The 26,718-nt window shown below is 46.0% G+C and overlaps 1 protein-coding gene across 1 annotated transcript; it reads left to right on the top strand.

The window, feature by feature from the left end:
- The first annotated feature begins 1,541 nt into the window (after nt 1-1,541).
- On the top strand, nt 1,542-6,341 carry LOC127343076 (cinnamoyl-CoA reductase-like SNL6). The gene is made up of 5 exons (XM_051369153.1): nt 1,542-1,917; nt 3,632-3,807; nt 5,106-5,306; nt 5,389-5,542; nt 5,633-6,341. Exons 1-5 carry the CDS (start codon nt 1,662-1,664, stop codon nt 5,953-5,955), a joined length of 1,110 nt encoding a protein of 369 aa, XP_051225113.1. The 5' UTR covers nt 1,542-1,661; the 3' UTR covers nt 5,956-6,341.
- The last annotated feature ends 20,377 nt before the right edge of the window (nt 6,342-26,718 follow it).

Raw genomic sequence — 26,718 nt, 5'->3', positions numbered from 1 at the left:
GGTTGAGTAAACTCCTCACTTCCGGGGGCAGATTGATTCTGGCAAACGCTTGCCTGGACAGTATTCCCATCTTCGCCATGGGCCTCTTTCTCCTGCATGACGGGATTCATGCTAGATTCGACTCGCATCGCTCCAAGTTCTTCTGGGAAGGAGCGGGCAATAAACGCAAGTACCATATGGTTAACTGGCCTTCGGTTTGCCGGCCGAAATCCTCGGGGGGGTTAGGCCTGCTTAACTCCAAAAAGATGAACATTGCCCTGCTGTCCAAATGGATATGGAAGCTTTACCAGGACGAGGCATCGATCTGGGCGAAGATCATCAGAGCCAAATATCGCGACGCCGATAATCTGTTCGAGGGCTCAGGACAAGGGGCCTCGCAATTTTGGAAAAGCTTGCATAAAATTAAGCATTTCTTCAAGCTTGGAGCGAAACACATCATTGGGGATGGACGACGCACGTTTTTCTGGACTGACTGGTGGTGCAGCGACCAACCCATCAAAGAACGCTTCCCTGATCTTTTTAACATATGTGATAATCCTGACCTATCGGTGGCTGAGGCCCTGGAAGCTGGGGAGCTCTTTATCACCTTCCGGCGCTCCCTTAGCCCGGAAGGAAGGCGGCAGTGGATCGACCTTGGGACACTCGTGGAGCCCTTCACCCTCTCTAGCGCTAAGGACAGGGTGGTTTGGCACTTAGAACCCTCGGGTATTTTCTCTGTGCAATCGTTGTACGCCAAGCTCTCTCAAGGGGCGACGGTTGCACATCATAAGGATGTTTGGTCAGCCAAGGTGCCCCTAAAGATCAAGATTTTCGCTTGGCAGCTCATCATTGATAGATTACCATCTAGTTAACAGATTGCGACTCGCCATGGCCCTGCCTCGGGCAATTGCACCCTTTGCGGACAGTTGGAAGATGCTGGGCACATCTTCTTCTCTTGCTCCCTCGCTAGGTTTGCTTGGAGCGCCGTAAGACAAATTCTCCGTTGTAACTCTAATCCAGGGAATTTCCCACAATTTCATGCCATTCTCTCCAGCCTTGCGGGAAGGGTCCGTAGGCTAGTCTGGTGTCTTTTTCTCGCCCAATCGTGGGCGTTGTGGAACATTCGTAATAAACTTACTCTTGAAAAAAAAGTCATTAACCATCCCGCTAATGTGATTTTCAAAACTGCCCTTTTTCTACAGCTTTGGAGCGGCATGGCCAAGACAGGCGATCGGGAGGGCCTCCGGTGGCTGGAGAACAAGCTAAGGGAGCTGTACGCCGCCGTGAGACCAAGTCACTCAAGCCAATGAAGATTAAGTAGTCAGGCTTGCGGAGTTGCTTTTGCCTGTATCCCTTCTGTCGGTGTCCGGTTGGACTTCTATGTTGTTAACTCGTTTACTAGTTCTTCCTTGGCTAAGCTGTATGCCGCAGCGTTTGTATAACTTGTTAAACCTATGGGCTTTATTAATTTAAAGTCGGGCATGTTATTGCCTTTTATCTAAAAAAAAAAATCACGAGACAAATGCCGAGCTGCTGCGCTCCTATAATTACACACGTCTCGTGGAACGCAGCCACCGCACAGACGACACACTTGCAAACCTGTCTCCCATACCAGGCATAGCTCGAGAGACCTCCGCTGCCGCACGCAGACGCAGCGCCAGATCGAGCCGCGCGCGGCCGGCATGGGCGTCCTGCGGAGCACGCACGGCATGCAGGCCGAGTTGGAGGAGATGCGCTCCGCGCTGCTCCACGGGGTCGCGCCCGGGTGGCGGCCCACCGGCGACGCGAGGGCCGTCAAGCGCGCGGTCGGCGGGCCGGAGGGCGGCGCAGGAGGCCGCACCGTCTGCGTGACCGGCGGCATATCGTTCGTCGGGTTCGCCGTCGTCGACCGACTCCTCCGCAACGGCTACACCGTGCGCCTCGCCCTCGAGACACAAGGTGCGTCCGTTAGTCATCCTTGAGTTGAGCCTTCCCGGCTGACCGGCCATTGCTAGCTAGCTGCTTTTCTCTTAGCCGTCCGTTTCTCGTGGTTGTTTTGGTTTTTTCGGACTCTGGCATGTGGATATCCAGGCTCCCAGTCGACGCAGAACATAGTTACATGCGAGATGCGAGTTCATCTATCCATATTCTTGCGTCCATATCACTGATTGTGCGTCTACCCATATTGCATCTACCCTGTTGCATGAATCAGGGTTTATGGACTGCAGGATCCATAAACGAATTATGAAATTGCGGCTAGTAGTACACAGATGTAGACATCAATGTCCTGTAGTATATCAGACAATATATACCGTACTCTCTGAGTCTCTGTCCACATCTAGGCGATGTCACCGTGCCACCTACCAATGCACTGGGTTTGGTCTTCTGCATCGCATCATCGCTAAAAGTAGCTACAGTGCACGGTTCCACCTCATGTCGTTTACTACATCCGGTAACCAATTGCAGTTGCAAGTCAAATTGACGTTGTTGTCTAGGATTTGTTTGCACTTTGGACGACGGTTAGGTAGGGTAGAAAGGTTAGCCATGCCGTTTAATAGCTTTCAGCCTTCCTTTTCCACCGGCCGGGAGATTCTACATCCCTATTACACAACTACAAGTCCAACTAACATACCTCCAGGCTAATACGTACCGGAAGAAAACTGCTAAAGAGACTCGTGTAGCCATGTAGGTAACCATGCATTTCTATCAGCTGAACGTTGAACATTGACCAGGTGATGATACTCTTCTCGGTGCTGTTGTAGTCGCAACTCGCACCACCGGTTGTTAGTTTCTGGCTGTGTCCGGTTTGATAATTTCGCCGTCTTTTGCAAGATCAGATGCATAAGGCGTTTCCCGCAAAATTCTCCCCTGCCTTCCGCTTTGCATCTTCCACACCCGGTCCGTCGGTTTCTTCGAGGTTGGAAGCCAATCGATCGATATTTTTTTCGTGAGTCTATCTTTGATTCCTCTGGTTGGTGATGAACAGATCTACCAAACAAAAATTAGTCAAACTCACGTCAAACAAAAATAGTCAGTCACACTGCTTAGTATAAATATACTGTATTTTCAACAGCCACGTTGTATTTGTTTTTGACGTGACGATGGAAATTCCCTAGACAACTACAACATATACATCACGATTGGTAGTAGATGTGCTCTAATGCCGCTACTTCCGGGCATAATTGTATCCACTTTGTGAACGTTTCATTCTTTTATGATCAAGTTGTGTGTTATTTTCTCTAAATATTGAAGTGGGCTCACATAAAGCACATGTTAAGTACGAGAAGCTAGTAATTGGTCAACTCTGCTTCAATTGGCTGAACAAAGGTGCAGCGGTTTGATCTGCCCTAAGACCGACTTGAAAATTGTGATGCGCCGATCAGTAGCGTTACTTTTAAACATTTGGAGAAATTATTAGGACTTGACAATTGTGAAATAATTCCCGGTTTAGCCACTGCCCAAAGCACGTTGGGCTTGGGCCGGGTCGAACCGGCACGACCCAAGTCCCACCTGTACTCTGTGCACCAGTAGTGGTGTGTTAAAAAGGGTGCGCTGCTTACTTGGTTAGGACAGCTAAGAAACTAGGAAGGCGAAATAAGAATGTTCCATGATCTCTAGGAACATGCTTTGCTATCATAGATTTGACTTTTATGCGGCCCTATTCTAATTGCAGAGGACCTTGACAAGCTGAGGGAGATGGAGATGTTCGGCGAGGACGGGAGGGATGGGGTGTGGACGGTGATGGCAAACATGATGGAACCCGAAAGCTTGAACCGGGCATTCGACGGCTGCACTGGCGTGTTCCACACCTCGGCTTTTGTGGATCCGGGGGGCATGTCCGGCTACACGGTGAGTGGAACACACTGTCCCTCGCCACCTCGATAAAAAAAATCAAAGCTTGCTAGAGCAATACCGTGTATTTATTATTATTTAGTTAGTTTTTTATGCAAATGAAAGAGAATGAACATGTGCCCCACAAGCTTGCACTTGCACATATGACCGTGAAGTTTTGAATAGTTAAAGAATCTCTAAATAAGTGTGATTAAATAATATTGTATAAATAGACGGGTCGAACCTTGGTTTAAAAAAATATAGGATGAAACTTGTTTCAACAAAATAGACAGGAGGAAAAAAAAAATCTAGACAAGACCAAGATGTAGTGGTGGATGGAAGTATAGAAGAATGCACGCTGTATCTAACTCAAGACCCAACTACCCAAGTATGTAGCGAAACGTCTTAGATTCTGGTCTTACTGAATGGTTGGTGGAGGTTGGAAGAGATTATGTGGCCAGGTCTCGGTACAACGTGGTTACAACAGAAAGTAACAAGTAAACTGATCCAATGAACAATGAGTTTGACCTTGGGCGAAATCATCGAGGGCAGCATAGATGGGTCGTTGTCGGTACTAATGCCTGCAACGAAGATTAATTAGGTATGGGGAACAAAACATTTAAGCCCACTACACCTTGCGTCGTTCCATATCACTAACCTGAGAGATGCGAGTTCGGACTTTTCAGGTTCTCTTGGAGACACGGCAACATGTGCATCACATCGGTGCCTTTCTTTCATTATGGATGTGCATCACATCGGTGCCTTTCTTTCATTATGGATGTGCATCACATGATGTAGAGGCTGGGTATCTTTCTTGCACAATGTGAGATCTATACGTTGTCATATTCCATCATAGAATCATTGGCCAGCTTGGTGTACCTTTGTATCTTCTTTTATTTTTTTACATGAAAAAGAAATCGAAGCACACATTTTTTGTTGTAGGAAGGACAGGTAAAGCACTAGGTGCCAAAAGTTAGTAACACTTCTTCTGAAAACTGAAAAGTACACCTTTTTCAAGACGTATCGTACAGTTGACATTTTGATATATGAGAACAGTACAGTACGGCTAGGTACGTGCTATCAGTTTAGTCTGGTTTTAACCTATCTACTATCTAATCGTTCAAGCCAAAATAATAGCATCCATAGACCATAGGTGCCCGTCTAATCAGCCACCAAATTCAGAGATATTAATTCACTTGCCTTGTTGCCCACGGAACAACATCAGATTTTTTACTACCACGCATGTGACTGAAACACAAAATATGTTAGAAACAAAATGAACTTAAGTTTTTCATTTTCGACCTTGCTCCTAACAGAAACATATGGCGGCCTTGGAAGCCCAAGCGGCGGAGCGGGTGATCGAAGCGTGCGTGAGGACGGAGTCCGTCAGGAAGTGCGTGTTCACCTCGTCGCTGCTAGCATGCGTGTGGAGGGAAAGCCACCCTCATGACACACGGGGTCCTAGCATCATCGACGAGAACTGCTGGAGCGACGAGACCTTCTGCCGCGACAATAAGGTGGTGATCAGTTCACATATGAAATCTAGATGCAAACTTGAAAATATGACGTTGAAATGATGTTGGTATGAATCCTTTTCAGTTGTGGTTCGCATATGGCAAGACGGCAGCGGAGAAGGCGGCTTGGAGGGCGGCCCGGGGAAGAGACCTCAAGCTCGTGACCGTCTGCCCTGCCCTGGTCACCGGGCCGGGGTTCCGCCGGCGCAACTCCACCGCATCCATCGCGTACCTCAAAGGTCCGGGCCTGATCATGGAACGGTAGGAGCACTGAACAACCTGAGCATCTCAGCGAACTGACATACGTGCATCGTTTTATGCGTGTGCAGGATCTCAAGCCATGCTCGCCGGAGGCGTCCTGGCGACGGTGAACGTAGAGACCGTCGCCGAGGCCCACCTCCGGGCGTACGAGGCCATGGGCAACAACGCGGCCGGCGGGCGGTACATCTGCTATGACCGCGTGATCCGGCGAGCCGAGGAGTTCGCGGAGCTAGAGCGGCAGCTGGGGATGCCTGACAGAGCAGCGACCGTGCAGAACGTCGACGACAGGCCGGCGAGGTTCGAGCTCTGCAAACGGAAGCTGGGGAGGCTGATGTCGTCCAGGAGGAGGTGCACATACGAGGACTATTACCCTATGATCAGGTTCGAGTAGGTTGCTATAACAAGGCTGGCTGATGGGGGATTAATTTGAAGGCAGTTCAATGGGTTCGACTAAGTTCGATCTACTTCTACCGCTGCACATAACGTCGCGCAAGGAACAAAGAATGAAAAACGGACTGCCCCGAGTGGCGCATGCTGCTTCATCCGGTCAAAGACAGAATCGAAGGGATGGGAAGGAGAGTAGTGCTAGTTTGTGGATGGAAGGAGCACATACCTTGAGTGTGGTCGAGTGCCATCATGTTGTGGATAGTGCTAGTGCGATCTTGTAGGTTATTTGAGCTTCATTAAAGTTGGGCCATGTTTCTTCTGTTATTCCGTTCTCCAGCAATCCAAACTCGATTCCCAGGGAAGCAAATCCATTCTGTTTTTTCTTTGTCAGATGAACATTAACATGTACATAAAGTTCAACAAAGATCCGCATGCCCTCTGCTCCGGTGGCACATGGTTAGGGCATCTCCAGTAGCTTGTGTAAATTAGGATTATTTTTTTAAACGGAGGCTATTAATTAAAAAGAAAGTGCCCAGTTCTTAGGAGAAAATTGGACGGAAACCTATAACAATAAGACTAAGTCCACACAAATAGCACATCCACGCACACTCACATCCAAGCCTAACGGAGATCCAAACAATAGGTTCACACCCACTCTAGCCAACACAAAAGACCACAAAGTGATACGAACGAAACACTCCAAACACGACACACTCCAACGCCACGCCGAGAAAAACAGGCCAAGACAAAGGGGTGCACCAATCAATCAACTGTGGATCATGCGTACGCAGCAGCCAAGGTGGCAAGGAAATCACAAACCTCTATAGCGACGACAGTTGCGGGCACTGTTGCTAAGAGACCTGACTTAGCAACCCATCACCAAAAGGAACTACATGCCTGCGGGACTCATACTAGGCAGAGACTACAACGTCAGGAACACTGCTCTTCTCAAAGCCAAGTGTCTGACTCGGCGGAGAAGCCACAACCAAGATCTCAAGCGAGTCTTTCCTCACTTCCTCGACGGAAGGAGCCATAGCCACACCACCACGTAACTCCTAGAGCTCAGGCATGATCTGCATGATCGGAGCCATGACCGCCGAGCAAGCCCTAGCACGAGGAGAGAAACAATCATAAAGGTCTGCTCCGCTCGTGCCGACTTTGCCAACATCAGGCAAAACCAAAGGATCGTCACGCGTCCGGTAGAGCCTACCCAACACAGCTTCCGCTCGCTCCAGAAAGCCCCCAATTGCTAGCAGCCAGCCATGCAAGGAGTCAACAACCTTCATCATGTAATGGGTGGCGTCGAGGAAGAGAAAGGGCAGACGGAGGAGAGGCATCGACGAGATCATCCGCTCGCGCAGAGGAGGAATAGGAAGGCGATTGGTGGAGGAGTGTGAAGGAAGGGGATCGGGGAGGACGAAGTGTGTGAGGCGATTGGGGACCGGATCCTAGGGTTTCCTCGGTGAGATGCCTCTTTTATACCTCCTCAGTTAAAAATGAACGGCCTAGATTATCTAGAGGAGAAATCTACGGTGGGTAAAATCGGATTTACCTGGAGAGGCTAGCCCGATCTCCTGCATTTATCACTTTAGATAGTACTACCTTTAGTAAAATAGAGTTTTATATTTTCTGAAGATTATTATGATGGCTACACATTTGATCCGTAAATGAATTTCTATGGTTTGTGGGAACATCCACTTGGAGATGATTTTTTTTTGACAAAGGAAATATATTAATATCGAGAGATACCAATTACACCCAGCCTCTGCAACAATGCAATACCGTAATGGTAGTACGGATGCACACAGCCCAAAAACCAAAAAAATATAAGAAAAAGTTCCGCTACGGTATTTCAGTCCTAGCAGCAACAATACATCCACCACCAGGACAACACATCAACTTCAGACTCTCCAAAAGCGACGCCTCCAAGAAGGGAACAGTGCGCAAGCGTCGTCGTCGTCCGATCAAATATCTTAGGTTTTCACCCTGAAGATAGTTCACGTTTTCAAAACAATGCCTTCAACAAGGTCATTGCCAGAAACAACCAATTAAGATCAGACCTTTGATTTTCAGCCCGAGAGGTCAGACTGTGAACTTCACCTGTGTTGCCGCCCCCACATTCATAATGCTGCTGCAAAGTCCGAAACACCAAGCCAGTCCCTCAACAGCGCAGAGACTTGAATCTCCATTGCTAGTTCTTCAATCCGGCCTTCATGATATTCTTCGCCTCTGACTTCACCATGGGCCAGAAAGTCACCTGATGGTAAGAAATAACAGATCTTCACGCCGCTCTCTCCAGAACCAAACGGTCGGAACAAAAGCATGGGTGCGCACGACCAAATACCACTTGATCCAGCAAACTCCGGGAAAGAGATGCTATTACATTCACCGGCGGAGCTTTCCGGAACTCAACACTCTGACCAGATCAAGAAGGACATGCCTCAGGAGGTCTTCATCTTCGCACAAGAGAAACCAAAGGACCGTCGCCGTTATTCAGGTCGGGCCCCAACGCCGTTGACCATCCCATGTGGAAAGGGAAGCACAACGATCTCCACCCACGTAGGCCAACAGGCATACCGGCGCGCCACCGTGGCCCTCCGGGCCCCGACAGGACCAGAGCATGCCTAGCACCACGCCGCCGCTGCCCACCCGCCGCTGTTGTAGCAGATCAGCCACCGCTGCTACTAACCACCGCCATCGTCGGAGAAGAACGGGCGCCAGCCTCCAACCCCAATACCGCGCCTGGCTGGGATCCCACTGCCGCCGTGCCGCACGGGCCTTGCTCAGTGATACGTCTCCGACGTATCGATAATTTCTTATGTTCCATGCCACATTATTGATGATATCTACATGTTTTATACACATTATATGTCGTATTTATGCATTTTCCGGCACTAACCTATTAACGAGATGCCGAAGAGCCAGTTGCTGTTTTCTGCTGTTTTTGGTTTCAGAAATCCTACAAAGGAAATATTCTCGGAATTGGACGAAATCAACGCCCAGGGGCCTATTTTGCCATGAAGCTTCCAGAAGACCGAAAGGGAAACGAAGTGAGGCGACGAGGTGGCGACACGCCAGGGCGGCGCGGCCCACCTCCTGGCCGCGCGGCCCTGTTGTGTGGGCCCCTCGCGTCGCCTCTTGACCTGCCCTTTCGCCTACTTAAAGCCTCCGTCGCGAAACCCCCAGTACCGAGAGCCACGATACGGAAAACCTTACTGAGACGCCGCCGCCGCCAATCCCATCTCGGGGGATTCTGGAGATCGCCTCCGGCACCCTGCCGGAGAGGGGAATCATCTCCCGGAGGACTTTTCACCGCCATGATCGCCTCCGGAGTGATGTGTGAGTAGTTCACCCCTGGACTATGGGTCCATAGCAGTAGCTAGATGGTCGTCTTATCCTTATGTGCTTCATTGTTGGATCTTGTGAGCTGCCTAACATGATCAAGATCATCTATCTGTAATTCTATATGTTGTGTTTGTCGGGATCCGATGGATAGAGAATACTATGTTATGCTGATTATCAATCTATTACCTATGTGTTGTTTATGATCTTGCATGCTCTCCGTTATTAGTAGAGGCTCTGGCCAAGTTTTTGCTCTTAACTCCAAGAGGGAGTATTTATGCTCGATAGTGGGTTCATGCCTCCATTAAATCTGGGACAGTGACAGAAAGTTCTAAGGATGTGGATGTGCTGTTGCCACTAGGGATAAAACATTGATGCTATGTCCAAGGATGTAGTTATTGATTACATTACGCACCATACTTAATGCAATTGTCTGTTGTTTGCAACTTAATACTGGAAGGGGTTCGGATGATAACCTGAAGGTGGACTTTTTAGGCATAGATGCATGCTGGATAGCGGTCTATGTACTTTGTCGTAATGCCCAATTAAATCTCACTATATTTATCATATCATGTATGTGCATTGTCATGCCCTCTCTATTTGTCAATTGCCCGACTGTAATTTGTTCACCCAACATGCTATTTATCTTATGGGAGAGACACCTCTAGTGAACTGTGGACCCCGGTCCATTCTTTTACATCGAATACAATCTACTGCAATACTTGTTTTACTGTTCTTTGCAAACAATCATCATCCACACTATACATCTAATCCTTTGTTACAGCAAGCCGGTGAGATTGATAACCTCACTGTTTCGTTGGGGCAAAGTACTTTGGTTGTGTTGTGCAGGTTCCACGTTGGCGCCGGAATCCCTGGTGTTGCGCCGCACTACATCCCGCTACCAACAACCTTCAACGTGCTTCTTGGCTCCTCCTGGTTCGATAAACCTTGGTTTCTTTCTGAGGGAAAACTTGCTACTGTGTGCATCATACCTTCCTCTTGAGGTTCCCAACGAACGTGTGTGTTACACGCCATCAAGCTCTTTTTCTGGCGCCGTTGCCGGGGAGATCAAGACACGCTGCAAGGGGAGTCTCCACAATCCAATCTCTTTACTTTGTTTTTGTCTTGCTTTATTTTATTTACTACTTTGTTTGCTGCATTATATCAAAATACAAAAAAAATTAGTTGCTAGTTTACTTTATTTACTGTCTTGTTCTCTATATCAAAAACACAAAAAAAAAAAATTAGTTACTTGCATTTACTTTATTTACCTTTTGTTTATTTCATCATGTTTCCTCCCAACTACACTCTAAAAGACATACCGGTAGGCCGAGGGTCTATAATTGGAAGAGATAATATAGAAGATTTTTTCACTCATGTTAGTAAAGTTGAAGATTTTGAAGATAGACACTTGGTAGAACTTGCTCCTACTTATGAAATTGCTGCTGCTTCCTTAGTTCACATGTTGGAAACTAAATTTGTTAATCTTAATCCTATAATCCAACACATGTTTCTCACACTTGGTGATATGGAAGAAGGGGAAAAGAAAGATTTTGTTTTAGAAACCCTTCTTAAAGAATTTGGTGGTGTAGCAAGAGAGGCTAGAAAAGTCTTTATCAAATATAAGATGCTTGGTTCTTGCACCAACTTTGCTAGTACCCTTGAAAAGATGGACATTGATAGAATAAAGTACACTAATAATATTAATGATGTAGGGGATATTAAGACATCAATACCTTGCAAGCTCGCAGGAATGTTCGAGGCACTAGAAAAGAATTATGATTGGATTGTTCCTGAAAATTTGTTTAATGAGAATAGCAAGCCTAAGAGTAATGAAAAGGGAGCCTCTGAAACTTACATAGATAAGATAACATGCATAGTTGAGAAAACTCCCAACACCCCTGGTTATAATGTTGATGCTTCATCTCTTGATAACACTTGATACACACTTTCTGCGCCTAGCTGAAAGGCGTTAAAGAAAAGCGCTTATGGGAGACAACCCATGTTTTTACTACAGTACTTTATTTTATATTTGAGTCTTGGAAGTTGTTTACTACTGTAGCAACCTCTCCTTATCATGTTTTTGTGCCAAGTAAAGTCTCTATGGTAAAGTTGATGCCAGATTTGGATTGCTGCACAGAAACAGCATTGCTGTCTGTCACGAATTCGCGCAGAAGTCTCTGTAAAAAAATCAAAAAAATCTGCAAATTTACGTGCGTGATCCTCAGATATGTACGCAACTTTCATTAGTTTTGAGTTTTTCCGTTTGAGCAAGTTAAGTGCCCCTTCCAGGTTCGTCTTTACGTACTGTTCTGTTTTTGACAGATTCTGCCTTTTATTTCGCATTGCCTCTTTTGCTATGTTGGATGAATTTCTTTGATCCATTAATGTCCAGTAGCTTTGTGCAATGTCCAGAAGTGTTAAGAATGATTGTGTCACCTCTGAACATGTGAATTTTTGATTGTGCACTAACCCTCTAATGGGTTTGCTTGAAGTTTGGTGTGAAGGAAGTTTTCAAGGGTCAAGAGAGGAGTATGATATACTATGATCAAGAGGAGTGAAAGCTCTAAGCTTGGGGATGCCCCGGTGGTTCACCCCTGCATATTTTAAGAAGACTCAAGCGTCTAAGCTTGGGGATGCCCAAGGCATCCCCTTCTTCATCAACAACATCATCAGGTTCCTCCCCTGAAACTATATTTTTATTCAGTCACATCTTATGTGCTTTGCTTGGAGCGTCTGTTTGTTTTTGTTTTTGTTTTTGTTTGAATAAAATGGATCCTAGCATTCATTGTGTGGGAGAGAGACACGCTCCGCTGTTGCATATGGACAAATATGTCCTTAGGCTTTACTCATAGTATTCATGGCGAAGGTTGAATCTTCTTCGTTAAATTGTTATATGGTTGGAATCGGGAAATGCTACATGTAGTAATTCTAAAAAGTCTTGAATAATTTGATACTTGGCAATTGTTGTGCTCATGTTTAAGCTCTTGCATCATATACTTTGCACCCATTAATGAAGAAATACATAGAGCTTGCTAAAATTTGGTTTGCATATTTGGTCTCTCTAAAGTCTAGATAATTTCTAGTATTGAGTTTTGAACAACAAGGAAGACGGTATAGGGTCTTATAATGTTTACAATATGTATTTTATGTAAGTTTTGCTGCACCGGTTCATCCTTGTGTTTGTTTCAAATAACCTTGCTAGCCTAAACCTTGTATCGAGAGGGAATACTTCTCATGCATCCAAAATCCTTGAGCCAACCACTATGCCATTTGTGTCCACCATACCTACCTACTACATGGTATTTCTCCGCCATTCCAAAGTAAATTGCTTGAGTGCTACCTTTAAAATTTCCATCATTCGCCTTCGCAATATATAGCTCATGGGACAAAATAGCCTTAAAAACTATTGTGGTATTGAATATGTACTTATGCACTTTATCTCTTAGGGATTTCTATTTTCGTGCCCTCGGTTCCTTAGTTGTGCTCAGTTTTCCCCAGCTCCTTAGTTTTTCCTCAGTTTTCCCCAAGACCTTGTCTGAAACCATCACAGATGCTGTAACGGCCAGTTGACCGTTATCTTCTGACTAGTGGGGCCACGTAGAGCCCGCAAAGACACGTCAGACCATCCATCTTTGTTTGACCGTAAGCATCGCTGTATCCCTGACCAAAACACGCACGAGTGGGGCTTCGGTATATCGAATGACAAGTGGGCCATGGCGCTGATACAAGGGGCAATACACGGGTAGGAATAGATTTTTAAACGGAGGTCTACAGCGATGGCACGGAGGAGGTGGCCTGCGGAGTGCCGAGATGAGATCAACGTCCACAAAGAACTGCATGAGGCGAGACCAGACGCATTAGATAGATATGAACTAGACGCGTTTAACCATGCAAAGAAGAGAAGAAATGGTCAACGACATCGACGACTACCTCAAAACTTTGACTGACCGTGTCCGACACGAACGCGAGCAATGTAGAGAAAACTAGTGTCTCTCCTTTCTGGCGTGTATAGATGGGTGCTAGAAGAGTGTGGTGGCGAAGGGAAAGACCTCGCGGTGGTCTGTGGCGTCCAACATAGCGGGACGGTGTGGCCGTGCCCACATCGGCGTGGATGCATGTTCGGCATTGGCATCAGCATGTACGTTCGGCATTGGCCTCGGTGGTATCTCTGGTGTGTCAGTGATCGAATGAGGGGACGGGATTGAGGGTGCATCCCGACGGTGACCTAGCAGTGGCGTCGAGCATAGTCGTTCTGACCATGCCGATATCGGCATCGGCAAAGTTTGGAGGCTGTGGTACTCGAATCAAGGAGGGATTTGTTTCTTGTACGCCAAAAGTGATTTGAAACAAGTTTCGTGTTGAAGGTTAGGTAACGAAAGTTTGTAACTAAGCCTAAAATTATACTAGCGCCATGGTGAGGTTCTTTTTGATAGAGCTATACGGTTGGGCAAACTTTTTTGACACTTTTTAGATAGGGTTCCTTGTTGTTACACGTATGGCATCATGTATGGCAAATTTGGGATCATTTGGAGATGTTCGAAAAAATCACTTTGCTTAAACGCATGCCGTTTCGTCTCACTGAAACCAGCTTTTCTAACAAGGTGATTTATTCTACCTCCTCTAAATGACCTCAAATTTCATACAGCTGATCTTCTATACATAGATAGATAGATTGTTTCGTTTTTATATTTTTCGAACTTTTTATTTCCCTTTATAATATCCAATTGATTTTCAGGTCAAAACCTCGAAAAACAGCATCATGTATGGCATCATTTTCGCCATAAATTTCAAATTTTGTGAAACTTTCCCTTTTAGATATTCCTTGATGTTATAGATATGGCATAATGTATGCCAAATTTGGTTAGGTCTCACTGAAACCAGCTTTTGTAACAAGTTAGGTTTTTTCGACCTTCTCAAAAGGGATTTTTTTCTACCTTCTCTAAATGACCTCAAAAATCATACAGACGATCTTCTATACAAAGATAGGTAGATTGTTTCGTTTTTACTTTTTTGAACTTTTATTTCCCTTTATAATACCCATTTGTTTTCAGGTCAAAACCTCGAAAGTTAACATAACTAGATGGTGAACCCTTCCAAACTTCAAATACAGAGATAGATAGATTGGTTCGTTTATCATTTTTACCGTGAATAGTAATGGCTACAAGAAATCGGTGATGGTCTATCATTTTTTGCGTGAAAAGTAATGGATACAACAAATCGGTGATGGTTTATCATTTTTTGCGTGAAAATTAATGGCTACAACAAATCGGTGATGGTTTATCATTTGGGATTTTCGTGAAAATTAATGGCTACAACAAATCGGTGACGGTTTATCATTTTTTGCGTGAAAATTTATGGCTACAACAAATCGGTGATGGTTTATCATTTTTTGCGTGAAAAGTAATGCCTAAAAGAGTTTATAATTTTTAGCGCGTGAAAATAAATACGTAAAACCGCCCTTTAGCATACTTAGAGAGTGGAAGGTAACCGCCGACGAGAGAGAGAGAGGGTTATCCTGCCCGTTAGATCATACGATCAACGGTCGGCGGGCACGATCCGCGTGACATGGGCTAGACCAATCAGGGCAATGTTGCACGTGTGAGAGAATTTGTGGAGGGAGAGGGCAAAACTGAGTAGTATCAAGAAACCAAGGGCACCTATGTAATAAACAGACTAAGGGATTCAAATATGAGATTTAAAAAATGGAAAATGCGTGTTTTGTAGAATAAAACCCATCTTGGCCTATCTCAAACTATTTGCAATACAAATATACATGAGTGTGAGAATTGTGGCCTCATTTAGACAAAGTATGTTTTGGGGAAAGCTGTTTTGGGAAGGGCTTATTGTGGAAAACCATGCACCTTCATAGCTACTAGGTGATTTGAGAAGGCCTTTGAGAAGTGGCAATTTGTGGTAAAACTTGATTTATCTATGACTTATCTATGTTTTGAGAACTGGCAATTTGTGGTGAAGACTCCATGAGTATGTGCCACTATTTTTCGGAATTTTTGCACATTAAATGACTCATTTAACTAGTTAATCCCATTTGTTGACTGTCTGTTGACCAGCTACTTGAGGGTAAAACTGAGCATATTGCACTAGCCAGTATTAGCACTCAAGGGGAAAACTGAGCACACAAAAAATGCTAGTATAATGCTCGAGGTTATACCTGAGTATATCTAAATTTCCAGGGTTAGACTCGAGGACGCGTGTTGCGGTGCAGAAATGAAAGACGTGCAATATTTGACGCGTAGACGCCGGTCGCGGTGCAGAAGTCGAAGACGTGCAATCGTGGACGCGTGGCGCATTGCAGAAGTCCAAGACGTGCAGACGTGCAGCGGTGCACGCGTAGGACGCGGGTCGCATTAACCACCCCTTGCCTTTATAGACGCCTCCTCCCACTATCTCTGTCACTCTCACTCGCCTACGCAACGCCGCCTCTCTCACGTCCCATCATCTTCTCCAAAGCAAAAAACCCTCTCCCTCTCCCTCTCCTCTGCCGGCGAGATGGACAAGGAGAATGCCAATCCCATCGTCCACGGCGCCATCGGCTCCAAGCGCGACGCCTCCCTCTTCGACGCCGTCCCCTCAACGGACGTCGCCGCCGCCTCCGCCGGTGCATCGGAGGCTGCTGCCGCCGGTCGCGGTCAGATCCCGCCGGGATGGGACCCCTACGAGCCGGTGCCGTACGTCCCGCCCCCGAACCGCTACGACACCTCCATAGAGGACCCATGGAATGAGGTAACTACGGTTTGCTTCCTTTTTTGTTCCCCATTCCTTTTTGAACCCTATTTGTGCTGGTGTAGATGGATCTGTGGATGGATGAGTATTGGGCTAATATTTGCGCCGATTTTATTCCATTTTGCTTTGATCCCTCCTTGATTTCGTTCAAGATTTGGGTTTCGGCCGTTCGGTTAATTTATGCAAGTAATAATGGGATCTCAATCAGTTAATTTATGCAAGTAATCATAGGATCTCAATCAGTTATTTTATGCACGAATCAAAAGATATCAGCCGTTTAATTTTGCAAATAATCTGGAATGTGTTCAAGTTCAGATCTGGAATCTGTTTCTTTGCCTATGATGAATCGGTGGGCACAGATTTTTACAGGGAGGGTTCAACGAACCATTTCTGTGTACAAATCTGTTGTGCATGAGCTTTGGTTCGCTTACACCATCCCTGTAGACATATAATCGTGTCCACTCTAACTGAGGCTGCCTCTGTTTTTCCTAACTTTGTTATCATGCACGTTTGCAACTCATTCACTAATAAATTCCCGTTTGATATGGATCAGCTGTCTGGCAGCGACGTCGGCAGCGACGACGAGCACCATGACGTCAAGACTCGCCAGGTGCTGCGGAGGCTGCAGGTCGGCCAGTACGTCTCCTACCTCGACGTCGCCAAGGGTGTCTACAGGTGCCCCTTCTGCACTAGGAGGCTCGGCGGCACTGACTTCAACTGCGTCCTCACGCATGCCGAGAACATCGGCCACACCAACCCCAAGGTCGGCGCGTCGGTGAACCCCAACTCCTTCCGCGCCAAGCACTTGGCACTCGGCATGCACCTCCGCAGCATCCATCGGGTGGAGATCTCCGGCGGGCGCATGCCTCCGCTCAAGCCCAAGGCTCCCAAGGGGAGCAACAAGTGGAGGCAGAGGCAGATGGGGTAGGCGGAGTCCTGGACGTGTGCTGCTGCTGCCTCCTCCATTTTGTTGTTGGGATCCCTTTGTTGTTAGCTAGGGATCCCTCGTTGTTATGTTGTTAGTATGATGGTGCTGTACTGCTGTGAAGAACCTCGAACCCTACTATGTTTGGCTGCTGAATGCAGCTTATTATCTATATTATCTATCCCTATTCTACTATATGACCTTGTGAATTTATCGTACATTCCCTGTAGATTTGCTTCTAGATTTAACTACATACATATGGACCAGATGGAGTACTAGATTGGGCTCCCTACTAGATTTGCTGCCATATTGGGAAAACAACCAGGGCCAAAAGGCACAAATAATAATTGAAGAAAGACAGAAATGCAAGCTTCTCTAGATTTGATACTAATTATGTGAAAAAAGGCAGAGAGAAGGAGGCAGAAAAGGTACTCTTAAAAGGGAAATGCCAATGACCGAGAGAGACAAAACCCAGCTCCTGCTCACGTGCAACCAAACGCTATCTCGTCCTGTCCCATGCGGTCCCTTTCTACCAGCCCCACGCGACGCGGGCCCACACGACGCGGCCCCACACGTCAGCACGGAGCGGTCAACTTAACGGGAATCCTGCCGTCTGAGCTGCCTTCTGCGGGTTTCAAACAAGCACTTGGGGAAAACTGAGGAAAAACTAAGGAGTTGGGGAAAACTGAGCACAACTAAGGAACGGAGGGCACGAAAATAGAAATTCCTATCTCTTATTAAGTTGCTTGTTGTGCGATAACCATGTTCCTGGGGACGCCATCTACTCTTTGTTGAATATCATGTGAGTTGCTATGCATGTTCGTCTTGTCTGAAGTAAGGGCAGTTTTCACAATCAAATGGTTTGAGTATGCATACTGTTAGAGAAGAACATTGGGCCGCCAACTAAAGCCATGAATCATGGTGGAAGTTTCAGTTTGGACATAAAACCTCAATCTCTTATGAGAATATTAACTGTTGAATGCTTAAGCATTAAAAGAGGAGTCCATTATCTGTTGTCTATGTTGTCCCGGTATGGGTGTCTAAGTTGAAGAATGATCAAAAGCGAGAAATCCAATGCGAACTTTCTCCTTAGACCCTTGTACAGGCGGCATAGAGGTACCCCATTGTGACACTTGGTTGAAACATATGTTATGCAATGATAATCAGTGTTAACCCAAGCTAATTAGGACAATGTGCGGGCACTATTAGTACACTATGCATGAGGCTTGCAACTTGTAAGATATAATTTACATGATACATATGCTTTATTACTACCGTTGACAAAATTGTTTCATGTTTTCAAAACCAAAGCTCTAGCACAAATATAGCAATCGATGCTTTCCTCTTTGAAGGACCTTTCTTTTACTTTTATGTTGAGTCAGTTCACCTATCTCTCTCCACCTCAAGAAGCAAACACTTGTGTGAACTGTGCATTGATTCCTACATACTTGCATATTGCACTTGTTATATTACTCTATGTTGACAATATCCATGAGATATACATGTTATAAGTTGAAAGCAACCGCTGAAACTTAATCTTCCTTTGTGTTGCTTCAATACCTTTACTTTGATTTATTGCTTTATGAGTTAACTCTTATGCAAGACTTATTGATGCTTGTCTTGAAGTACTATTCATGAAAAGTCTTTGCTTTATGATTCATTTGTTTACTCATGTCATTACGATTGTTTTGATCGCTGCATTCATTACATATGCTTACAATAGTATGATCAAGGTTATGATGGCATGTCACTCCAGAAATTATCTTTGTTATCGTTTACCTGCTCGGGACGAGCAGGAACTAAGCTTGGGGATGCTGATACGACTCCGACGTATCGATAATTTCTTATGTTCCATGCCACATTATTGATGATATCTACATGTTTTATACACATTATATGTCGTATTTATGCATTTTCCGGCACTAACCTATTAACGAGATGCCGAAGAGCCAGTTGTTGTTTTCTGCTGTTTTTGGTTTCAGAAATCCTACAAAGGAAATATTCTCGGAATTGGACGAAATCAACGCCCAGGGGCCTATTTTGCCACGAAGCTTCCAGAAGACCGAAAGGGAAACGAAGTGAGGCGACGAGGTGGCGACACGCCAGGGCGGCGCGGCCCACCTCCTGGCCGCGCGGCCCTGTTGTGTGGGCCCCTCGCGTCGCCTCTTGACCTGCCCTTCCGCCTACTTAAAGCCTCCGTCGCAAAACCCCCAGTACCGAGAGCCACGATACGGAAAACCTTACTGAGATGCCGCCGCCGCCAATCCCATCTCGGGGGATTCTGGAGATCGCCTCCGGCACCCTGCCAGAGAAGGGAATCATCTCCCGGAGGACTCTTCACCGCCATGATCGCCTCCGGAGTGATGTGTGAGTAGTTCACCCCTGGACTATGGGTCCATAGCAGTAGCTAGATGGTCGTCTTCTCCTTATGTGCTTCATTGTTGGATCTTGTGAGCTGCCTAACATGATCAAGATCATCTATCTGTAATTCTATATGTTGTGTTTGTCGGGATCCGATGGATAGAGAATACTATGTTATGGTGATTATCAATCTATTACCTATGTGTTGTTTATGATCTTGCATGCTCTCCGTTATTAGTAGAGGCTCTGGCCAAGTTTTTGCTCTTAACTCCAAGAGGGAGTATTTATGCTCGATAGTGGGTTCATGCCTCCATTAAATGCAGGACGGGTGACAGAAAGTTCTAAGGTTGTGGATGTGCTGTTGCCACTAGGGATAAAACATTGATGCTATGTCCAAGGATGTAGTTATTGATTACATTACACACCATACTTAATGCAATTGTCTGTTGTTTGCAACTTAATACTGGAAGGGGTTCGGATGATAACCTGAAGGTGGACTTTTTAGGCATAGATGCATGCTGGATAGCGGTCTATGTACTTTGTCGTAATGCCCAATTAAATCTCACTATATTTATCATATCATGTATGTGCATTGTCATGCCCTCTCTATTTGTCAATTGCCCGACTGTAATTTGTTCACCCAACATGCTATTTATCTTATGGGAGAGACACCTCTAGTGAACTGTGGACCCCGGTCCATTCTTTTACATCGAATACAATCTACTGCAATACTTGTTTTACTGTTCTTTGCAAACAATCATCATCCACACTATACATCAAATCCTTTGTTACAGCAAGCCGGTGAGATTGACAACCTCACTGTTTCGTTGGGGCAAAGTACTTTGGTTGTGTTGTGCAGGTTCCACGTTGGCGCCGGAATCCCTGGTGTTGCGCCGCACTACATCCCGCCACCAACAACCTTCAACGTGCTTCTTGGCTCCTCCTGGTTCGATAAACCTTGGTTTCTTTCTGAGGGAAAACTTGCTACTGTATGCATCATACCTTCCTCTTGGGGTTCCCAACGAACGTGTGTGTTACACGCCATCACTCAGCCACACCTTCGGCAGTGGCGGATAGAGGGATTGAGGATGAGGAGGGGGCTAAGCGGCGGAGAGAGGTTGCCCCGGGGCGGTGCGGCGCCGCTACCTGGGGGTTAGGGTTGGGGAGCTCGGGCGGCCAGCTGCTTGGACAATTAAGGAAACATAACAAACCACATCGAAGTTCAGTACAAACACACCGTTTTTTTAGATAAAAGTCATAGGTATGCCTGACTTTAAATTAATAAAGGCGTTCACGAAACAAAGTAGCTTACAACCCACTGCGGCATACAACTTAGCCAAAGTAAAACACAAAGGAGATAAAAACCTACAACCATGAGCACACACATACTCGGAACCGACACTAGCGAAGAGGGAGAGCACACGACAACCACGGCCCAAATGGTGAAGCTTGAGAACAGAGCATCAGGGGGTCAACCTGGATGAGGCGTAGATATCCAGGAGCACATTCAACATCTAGCAGATGCCGGCCTGGTCGCTAGTCTTCGAGTTTATACTCCACAGCTCCAGGAAAAGCATGGTTTATATATTATATCAGAATGGTGGTTAATGAGTTTCTTCTCGATAGCGAGCTTATTTCTAATCTGCCACAAGGCCCAAGATTGGGCCTACCCGGCTAGACAAAATATAGTAAAATTGAACAAAATTCACCCGATCACCAATTGCACCCCATTTGGCGAAGCACACTCGAGAAGAATTTGGCCATGGAACATACGAAAAAGATATGGGATGTGTCTTCTAATGCAAAAAAGATATGGGATGCGTCTTCTAACGCTCCACAAAAGGAACAAGAGCCATCTGAGGGACCATGGCGAATCACAATCTGACTGCTGGAGGGAAGCTTATCTAAAGCCAACTGTGAAAGAGCAAAGTCTATACTCCATGTTTTGTGTGTTTGATAACAACACTTGAATGAATCTCACCTTGTACAAAGATTGTCTTTGGTAGATTTGCAAGTGCATGGTGACCTCGCTGAACACGTCATGATCGGAGGACTGAAGCGTAGCTTATAGGTTTTCTGGTTTTGTGTGTGTATCGCGAGGTGACATGGTTGGAGAGGAAAAGAGGAAAAAGCAGTTTCTGCCTGACTGGTACTACCGGTATCAGGAGCGGTAGTACCGCTACCCTACTGGTACCGCCCAACGGTACCGCTCTGTAGCTTTGCACTGAGAAAGTCCCACAGAACAAGTTACGGTACCTCTACGGTAACTTGTGCGGTAGTACCGCTTTAGAGCGGTAGTACCGCCTCGGTACAGCTTAGGTACCGTAACATAAGTTACGGCACTACCGTTGTGGTACCGCTTAGGTACCGCTTGGGATCCAGTACTCCCAGAGGCCATTGCGGTACCTCAAGCGGTACCGCAAGCGGTACCGCGAGCGGTAGTACCGCTGTGTGTCCACGTGGACAAGTTCTGTGGGGGATTTTGAATCCAGAGCGGTACTACCGCTTGACAAAGCGGTAGTACCGCTTAGGCGGAAACTGCACATAACGGTTGGATTTGAGGGGCCCTATAAAAAGGCCCTTCTTCCCCAGCTCATTTTTATCTCTTCTCTTTCTCTCTCCTCCATTGTTGCTGAGCTTAATCCTTGAGGATCTCCCCAACTATCCAACCAATCTTGCCCAAATTTTGAGGAGTGGTGGAGGAGCCCCCAATCTGTAGTTCTATCAAGAGAGATTTCACCAATTCGTGCTAGTCCTTAGTGGATCTTGGAGTTAGGGTTCCTTTGTTTGGATCTTGGAAGAAGTACTCCTATGGAGGCTAGCTTGGAGTTGTGCTAGCCCCATAGGGTGTTGGGAGCCTCCTAGTGTTGTGGAGCTCGCCCCAACCTTGTGAAGGAATCACCGCCTCGACCGGTGCCTTAGTGGAGAAAAGGGAGCCCCTTTGTGGAGCTCTCTTGAGGAAGAAGGTGAGGCCTTCCTTCGTGGTGTGGCCGCCTAGCCTCTTGTGTGAGGCTAGTGGCAAGGTATCGACTTGTCAATGCCTACGGATTGTAGACTAGGGTTTTCGGGGAAGTAGAGGGCAAGTAGATCTCGAGGGTTCAGCCGGAAAAGTACTCGACTGCTAGAAAACTAGGGTTATGTTGACAATGAATCGATCCTCTCTTTCTCCCTCGACTCCCCCTTATATAGGAGGCGGAGCCGAGGGTTTCGTGATGTACAAGTTACAAAGACCGGGAGACTCTTTGAGTTCGTCCCGTAATAGTTACAAGTCATTATTCCTAATACAACTCTATCTTTCCAAACCATTGCTTAACTGGGCTTCCGGGCTTCATAAACATCGGGTCATGGGCCTTCAGTAAACCCCGGGTACCATCTTCGGCAGGCCCATTGGGGATGCCTATGTCAGTAGCCCCCGATATTTTGCTTGAATCAAAGAATCAGGGAAAATCTCCATCATTACAATTAACACCTGATTTCTTCGAGTCACTAAATAAATTTCATAAAACAATCATATATTGTACAGGGATAATGGTAGTTGGGGCTGGTTCATCTGACGGATCAGGTACCAGTTAACTGCTCTCGTGGCAATCCCACAAAAACCTACTTCAAGATCAACTCCCTGGACATGATCTCAGTATACTGGCGTAATTCGACATGTGCCGCTTAAGGTCTTACCAGGTGCCGAATTCTAGTCATATTTTATCGGGTACCTAACGCGTCTGTTAGGATTTTTCTTCGCATTTGTTGATACGGAAAAAAGTAGCAGAGCGCATTCGGGTGCGATGCCACGCCGCTCAGGACGGATCCTGGGGTCTTACCTTCGCAAAGTATTGCGGCATTCAGAGATTAAATCGCGACTGAGGCGCTCTGAGAATATATTGTCGAGTGCCTTTTTCGGTTGTTGGAATAGCTCATTTATTCGAGTCATATGATGACTCCTATATTTTTTATCTTGTCCTCCCGATGGGAGTATATGAAGAGTTATATCTTAACTCAAAATATGCTCACCATGACTTCATCAGTTTCATCGGGTACGCGACCAGCGTTCCCGATGGGAGTAGCCCCCGAGGCTACAACCAAGTGGTTGTACTTGGTTGTAGGCTCACCTTTTTATTATCTTTGTCGCTATATTGCCAACTCTTCCAGTATTTCCAACTTTATCGGGTGCGCGACCAACACTCCCGATGGGAGTAGCCCCCGAGGCTACAGTCGAGTATTTATACTTGGCTGTAGGCTCATGTTTTGACTTTTTTGAATCAACTTCATATCAAATCTCCTTATAAAAGTAGCCCCCGAGCATTTGAACAAAAACTTGTATTTGATCAAAAGCTCCTGAAATTACCAATAATACTTCTCTGTCGCTAATCCTCAAAGCACTGCATCTGAAGTTTTCCTTATAGTGACATCAGCACTGACGATAGCCACGATCGCTGTATAGGGAAGGTGCGGGTCCTGTCCTATCACTGACTCATGGGTCCCTAACACTACGTCGCTTGACACGTTACGCAAGTGGGGGCACACGTCCTCCGCTTTTTTTGGCACGCGCACTGTAATGCCTATTTAGTTACCTCAAAGTAAAAAGACTCATGTGCCCTTGTAACCATGTGTAAGGCATCAAATCCATTTCCTTCCCATCTAACGGTGCGATGAATCAATCCCTTCCTATAAAGCATCTCCTTCTTCCTCCTTCATCCCCCTTCGCTGCGCCGTTCAAATCTCCTTTCTCTCTCCTTCGCCATTGCCATCCTCAAACTCTGCTCCCTTGCGCCATCAAACACTCCCCTTTTCCACCAAATCTCACTTCATGCCTCCGCGCACGAGGCTAGCCAAACAATCTGCTCCAAAAAAAACCTGCTGCGATGGAGGAGGTGGAGATCTGTGGATGGGAGAGATCCAAGCTCTCCAACTAGGACAAGAGGGGCCTCAAGAAGCTTGGCCTGATGCAGAAGGAAGACTCCCTCATCTTCCCCGGTGACGAAAGCGCTCCAAATCCTGGAATCAGATACTGGGTAACCTTCATTGACCATCTTATCTGCGGTCTCTCCACCCCTGTCCATGAATTTCTGCGTGGGCTTCTTTTTGTTTATGGGATTCAGCTGCGCCAGCTTACCCGTGATACGTCTCCGACGTATCGATAATTTCTTATGTTCCATGCCACAATATTGATGTTATCTACATGTTTTATGCACACTTTATGTCATATTCGTGCATTTTCTGGAACTAACCTATTAACAAGATGCCGAAGTGCCGCTTGTTGCTTTCATTGCTGTTTTTGGTTTCAGAAATCCTAGTAAGGAAATATTCTCGGAATTGGACGAAATCAAAGCCCAGGGGCCTATTTTTCCACGAAGCTTCCAGAAGTCCGAAGACGAAACGAAGAGGGGCCACGGGGTGGCCAAACCCTAGGGCGGCGCGGCCCCACCCCTGGCCGCGCCGGCCTGTGGTTTGGGCCCCCCGTGCCGCCTCTTGACTTGCCCTTCCGCCTACTTAAAGCCTCCGTGACGAAACCCCCAGTACCGAGAGCCACGATACGGAAAACCTTCCAGAGACGCCGCCAACGCCGATCCCATCTCGGGGGATCCAGGAGATCGCCTCCGGCACCCTGCCGGAGAGGGGAATCATCTCCCGGAGGACTCTACGCCGCCATGGTCGCCTCCGGTGTGATGTGTGAGTAGTCTACCCCTGGACTATGGGTCCATAGCAGTAGCTAGATGGTTGTCTTCTCCCCATTGTGCTATCATTGTCGGATCTTGTGAGCTGCCTAACATGATCAAGATCATCTATCTGTAATTCTATATGTTGCGTTTGTTGGGATCCGATGAATAGAGAATACTTGTTATGTTGATTATCAAAGTTATATCTACGTGTTGTTTATGATCTTGCATGCTTTCCGTTACTAGTAGATGCTCTGGCCAAGTAGATGCTTGTAACTCCAAGAGGGAGTACTTATGCTCGATAGTGGGTTCATGCCTGCATTGACACCTGGGACAGTGACAGAAAGTTCTAAGGTTGTGTTGTGCTGTTGCCACTAGGGATAAAACATTGATGCTATGTCTAAGGATGTAGTTGTTGATTACATTACGCACCATACTTAATGCAATTGTCTGTTGCTTTGCAACTTAATACTGGAGGGGGTTCGGATGATAACCTGAAGGTGGACTTTTTAGGCATAGATGCAGTTGGATGGCGGTCTATGTACTTTGTCGTAATGCCCAATTAAATCTCACTATACTCATCATGATATGTATGTGCATGGTCATGCTCTCTTTATTTGTCAATTGCCCAACTGTAATTTGTTCACCCAACATGCTGTTTATCTTATGGGAGAGACACCTCTAGTGAACTGTGGACCCCGGTCCAATTCTCTTTACTGAAATACAATCTACTGCAATACTTGTTCTACTGTTTTCTGCAAACAATCATCTTCCACACAATACGGTTAATCCTTTGTTACAGCAAGCCGGTGAGATTGACAACCTCACTGTTTCGTTGGGGCAAAGTACTTTGGTTGTGTTGTGCAGGTTCCACGTTGGCGCCGGAATCCCTGGTGTTGCGCCGCACTACATCCCGCCGCCATCAACCTTCAACGTGCTTCTTGGCTCCTCCTGGTTCGATAAACCTTGGTTTCTTTCTGAGGGAAAACTTGCTGCTGTGCGCATCATACCTTCCTCTTGGGGTTCCCAACGAACGTGTGAGTTACACGCCATCAAGCTCTTTTTCTGGCGCCGTTGCCGGGGAGATCAAGACACGCTGCAAGGGGAGTCTCCACTTCTCAATCTCTTTACTTTGTTTTTGTCTTGCTTAGTTTTATTTACTACTTTGTTTGCTGCACTAAATCAAAATACAAAAAAATTAGTTGCTAGTTTTACTTTATTTGCTATCTTGTTTGCTAAATCAAAAACACAAAAAAATTAGTTACTTGCATTTACTTTATCTAGTTTGCTTTATTTACTGTTGCTAAAATGGCCAACCCTGATAATACTAAGTTGCGTGACTTCACAACCACAAATAATAATGATTTCTTATGCACACCTATTGCTCCACCTGCTACTACAGCAGAATTCTTTGAAATTAAACCTGCTTTACTGAATCTTGTTATGCGAGAGCAATTTTCTGGTGTTAGTTCTGATGATGCTGCTGCCCATCTTAATAATTTTGTTGAACTATGTGAAATGCAAAAGTATAAGGATGTAGATGGTGATATTATTAAACTAAAATTGTTCCCTTTCTCATTAAGAGGAAGAGCTAAAGATTGGTTGCTATCTCTGCCTAAGAATAGTATTGATTCATGGACTAAATGCAAGGATGCTTTTATTGGTAGATATTATCCCCCTGCTAAAATTATATCTTTGAGGAGTAGCATAATGAATTTTAAACAATTAGATACTGAACATG

The sequence above is a fragment of the Lolium perenne genome, chromosome 3, assembly GCF_019359855.2.
Source record: "Lolium perenne isolate Kyuss_39 chromosome 3, Kyuss_2.0, whole genome shotgun sequence".
Lineage (NCBI taxonomy): Eukaryota > Viridiplantae > Streptophyta > Magnoliopsida > Poales > Poaceae > Lolium > Lolium perenne.
Note: the sequence above shows the minus strand (reverse complement) of the source record. Positions and strands in the feature narration are given on the sequence as shown.

Excerpts from the sequence above, each read along its gene's own strand:
- LOC127343076 (XM_051369153.1), top strand. The coding sequence starts at position 1,662 with ATGGGCGTCCTGCGGAGCACGCACGGCATGCAGGCCGAGTTGGAGGAG. Across the intron at positions 3,808-5,105 it reads GGGGCATGTCCGGCTACACG|AAACATATGGCGGCCTTGGA; the intron begins GTGAGTGGAACA and ends TGCTCCTAACAG. Across the intron at positions 5,307-5,388 it reads CCTTCTGCCGCGACAATAAG|TTGTGGTTCGCATATGGCAA; the intron begins GTGGTGATCAGT and ends AATCCTTTTCAG.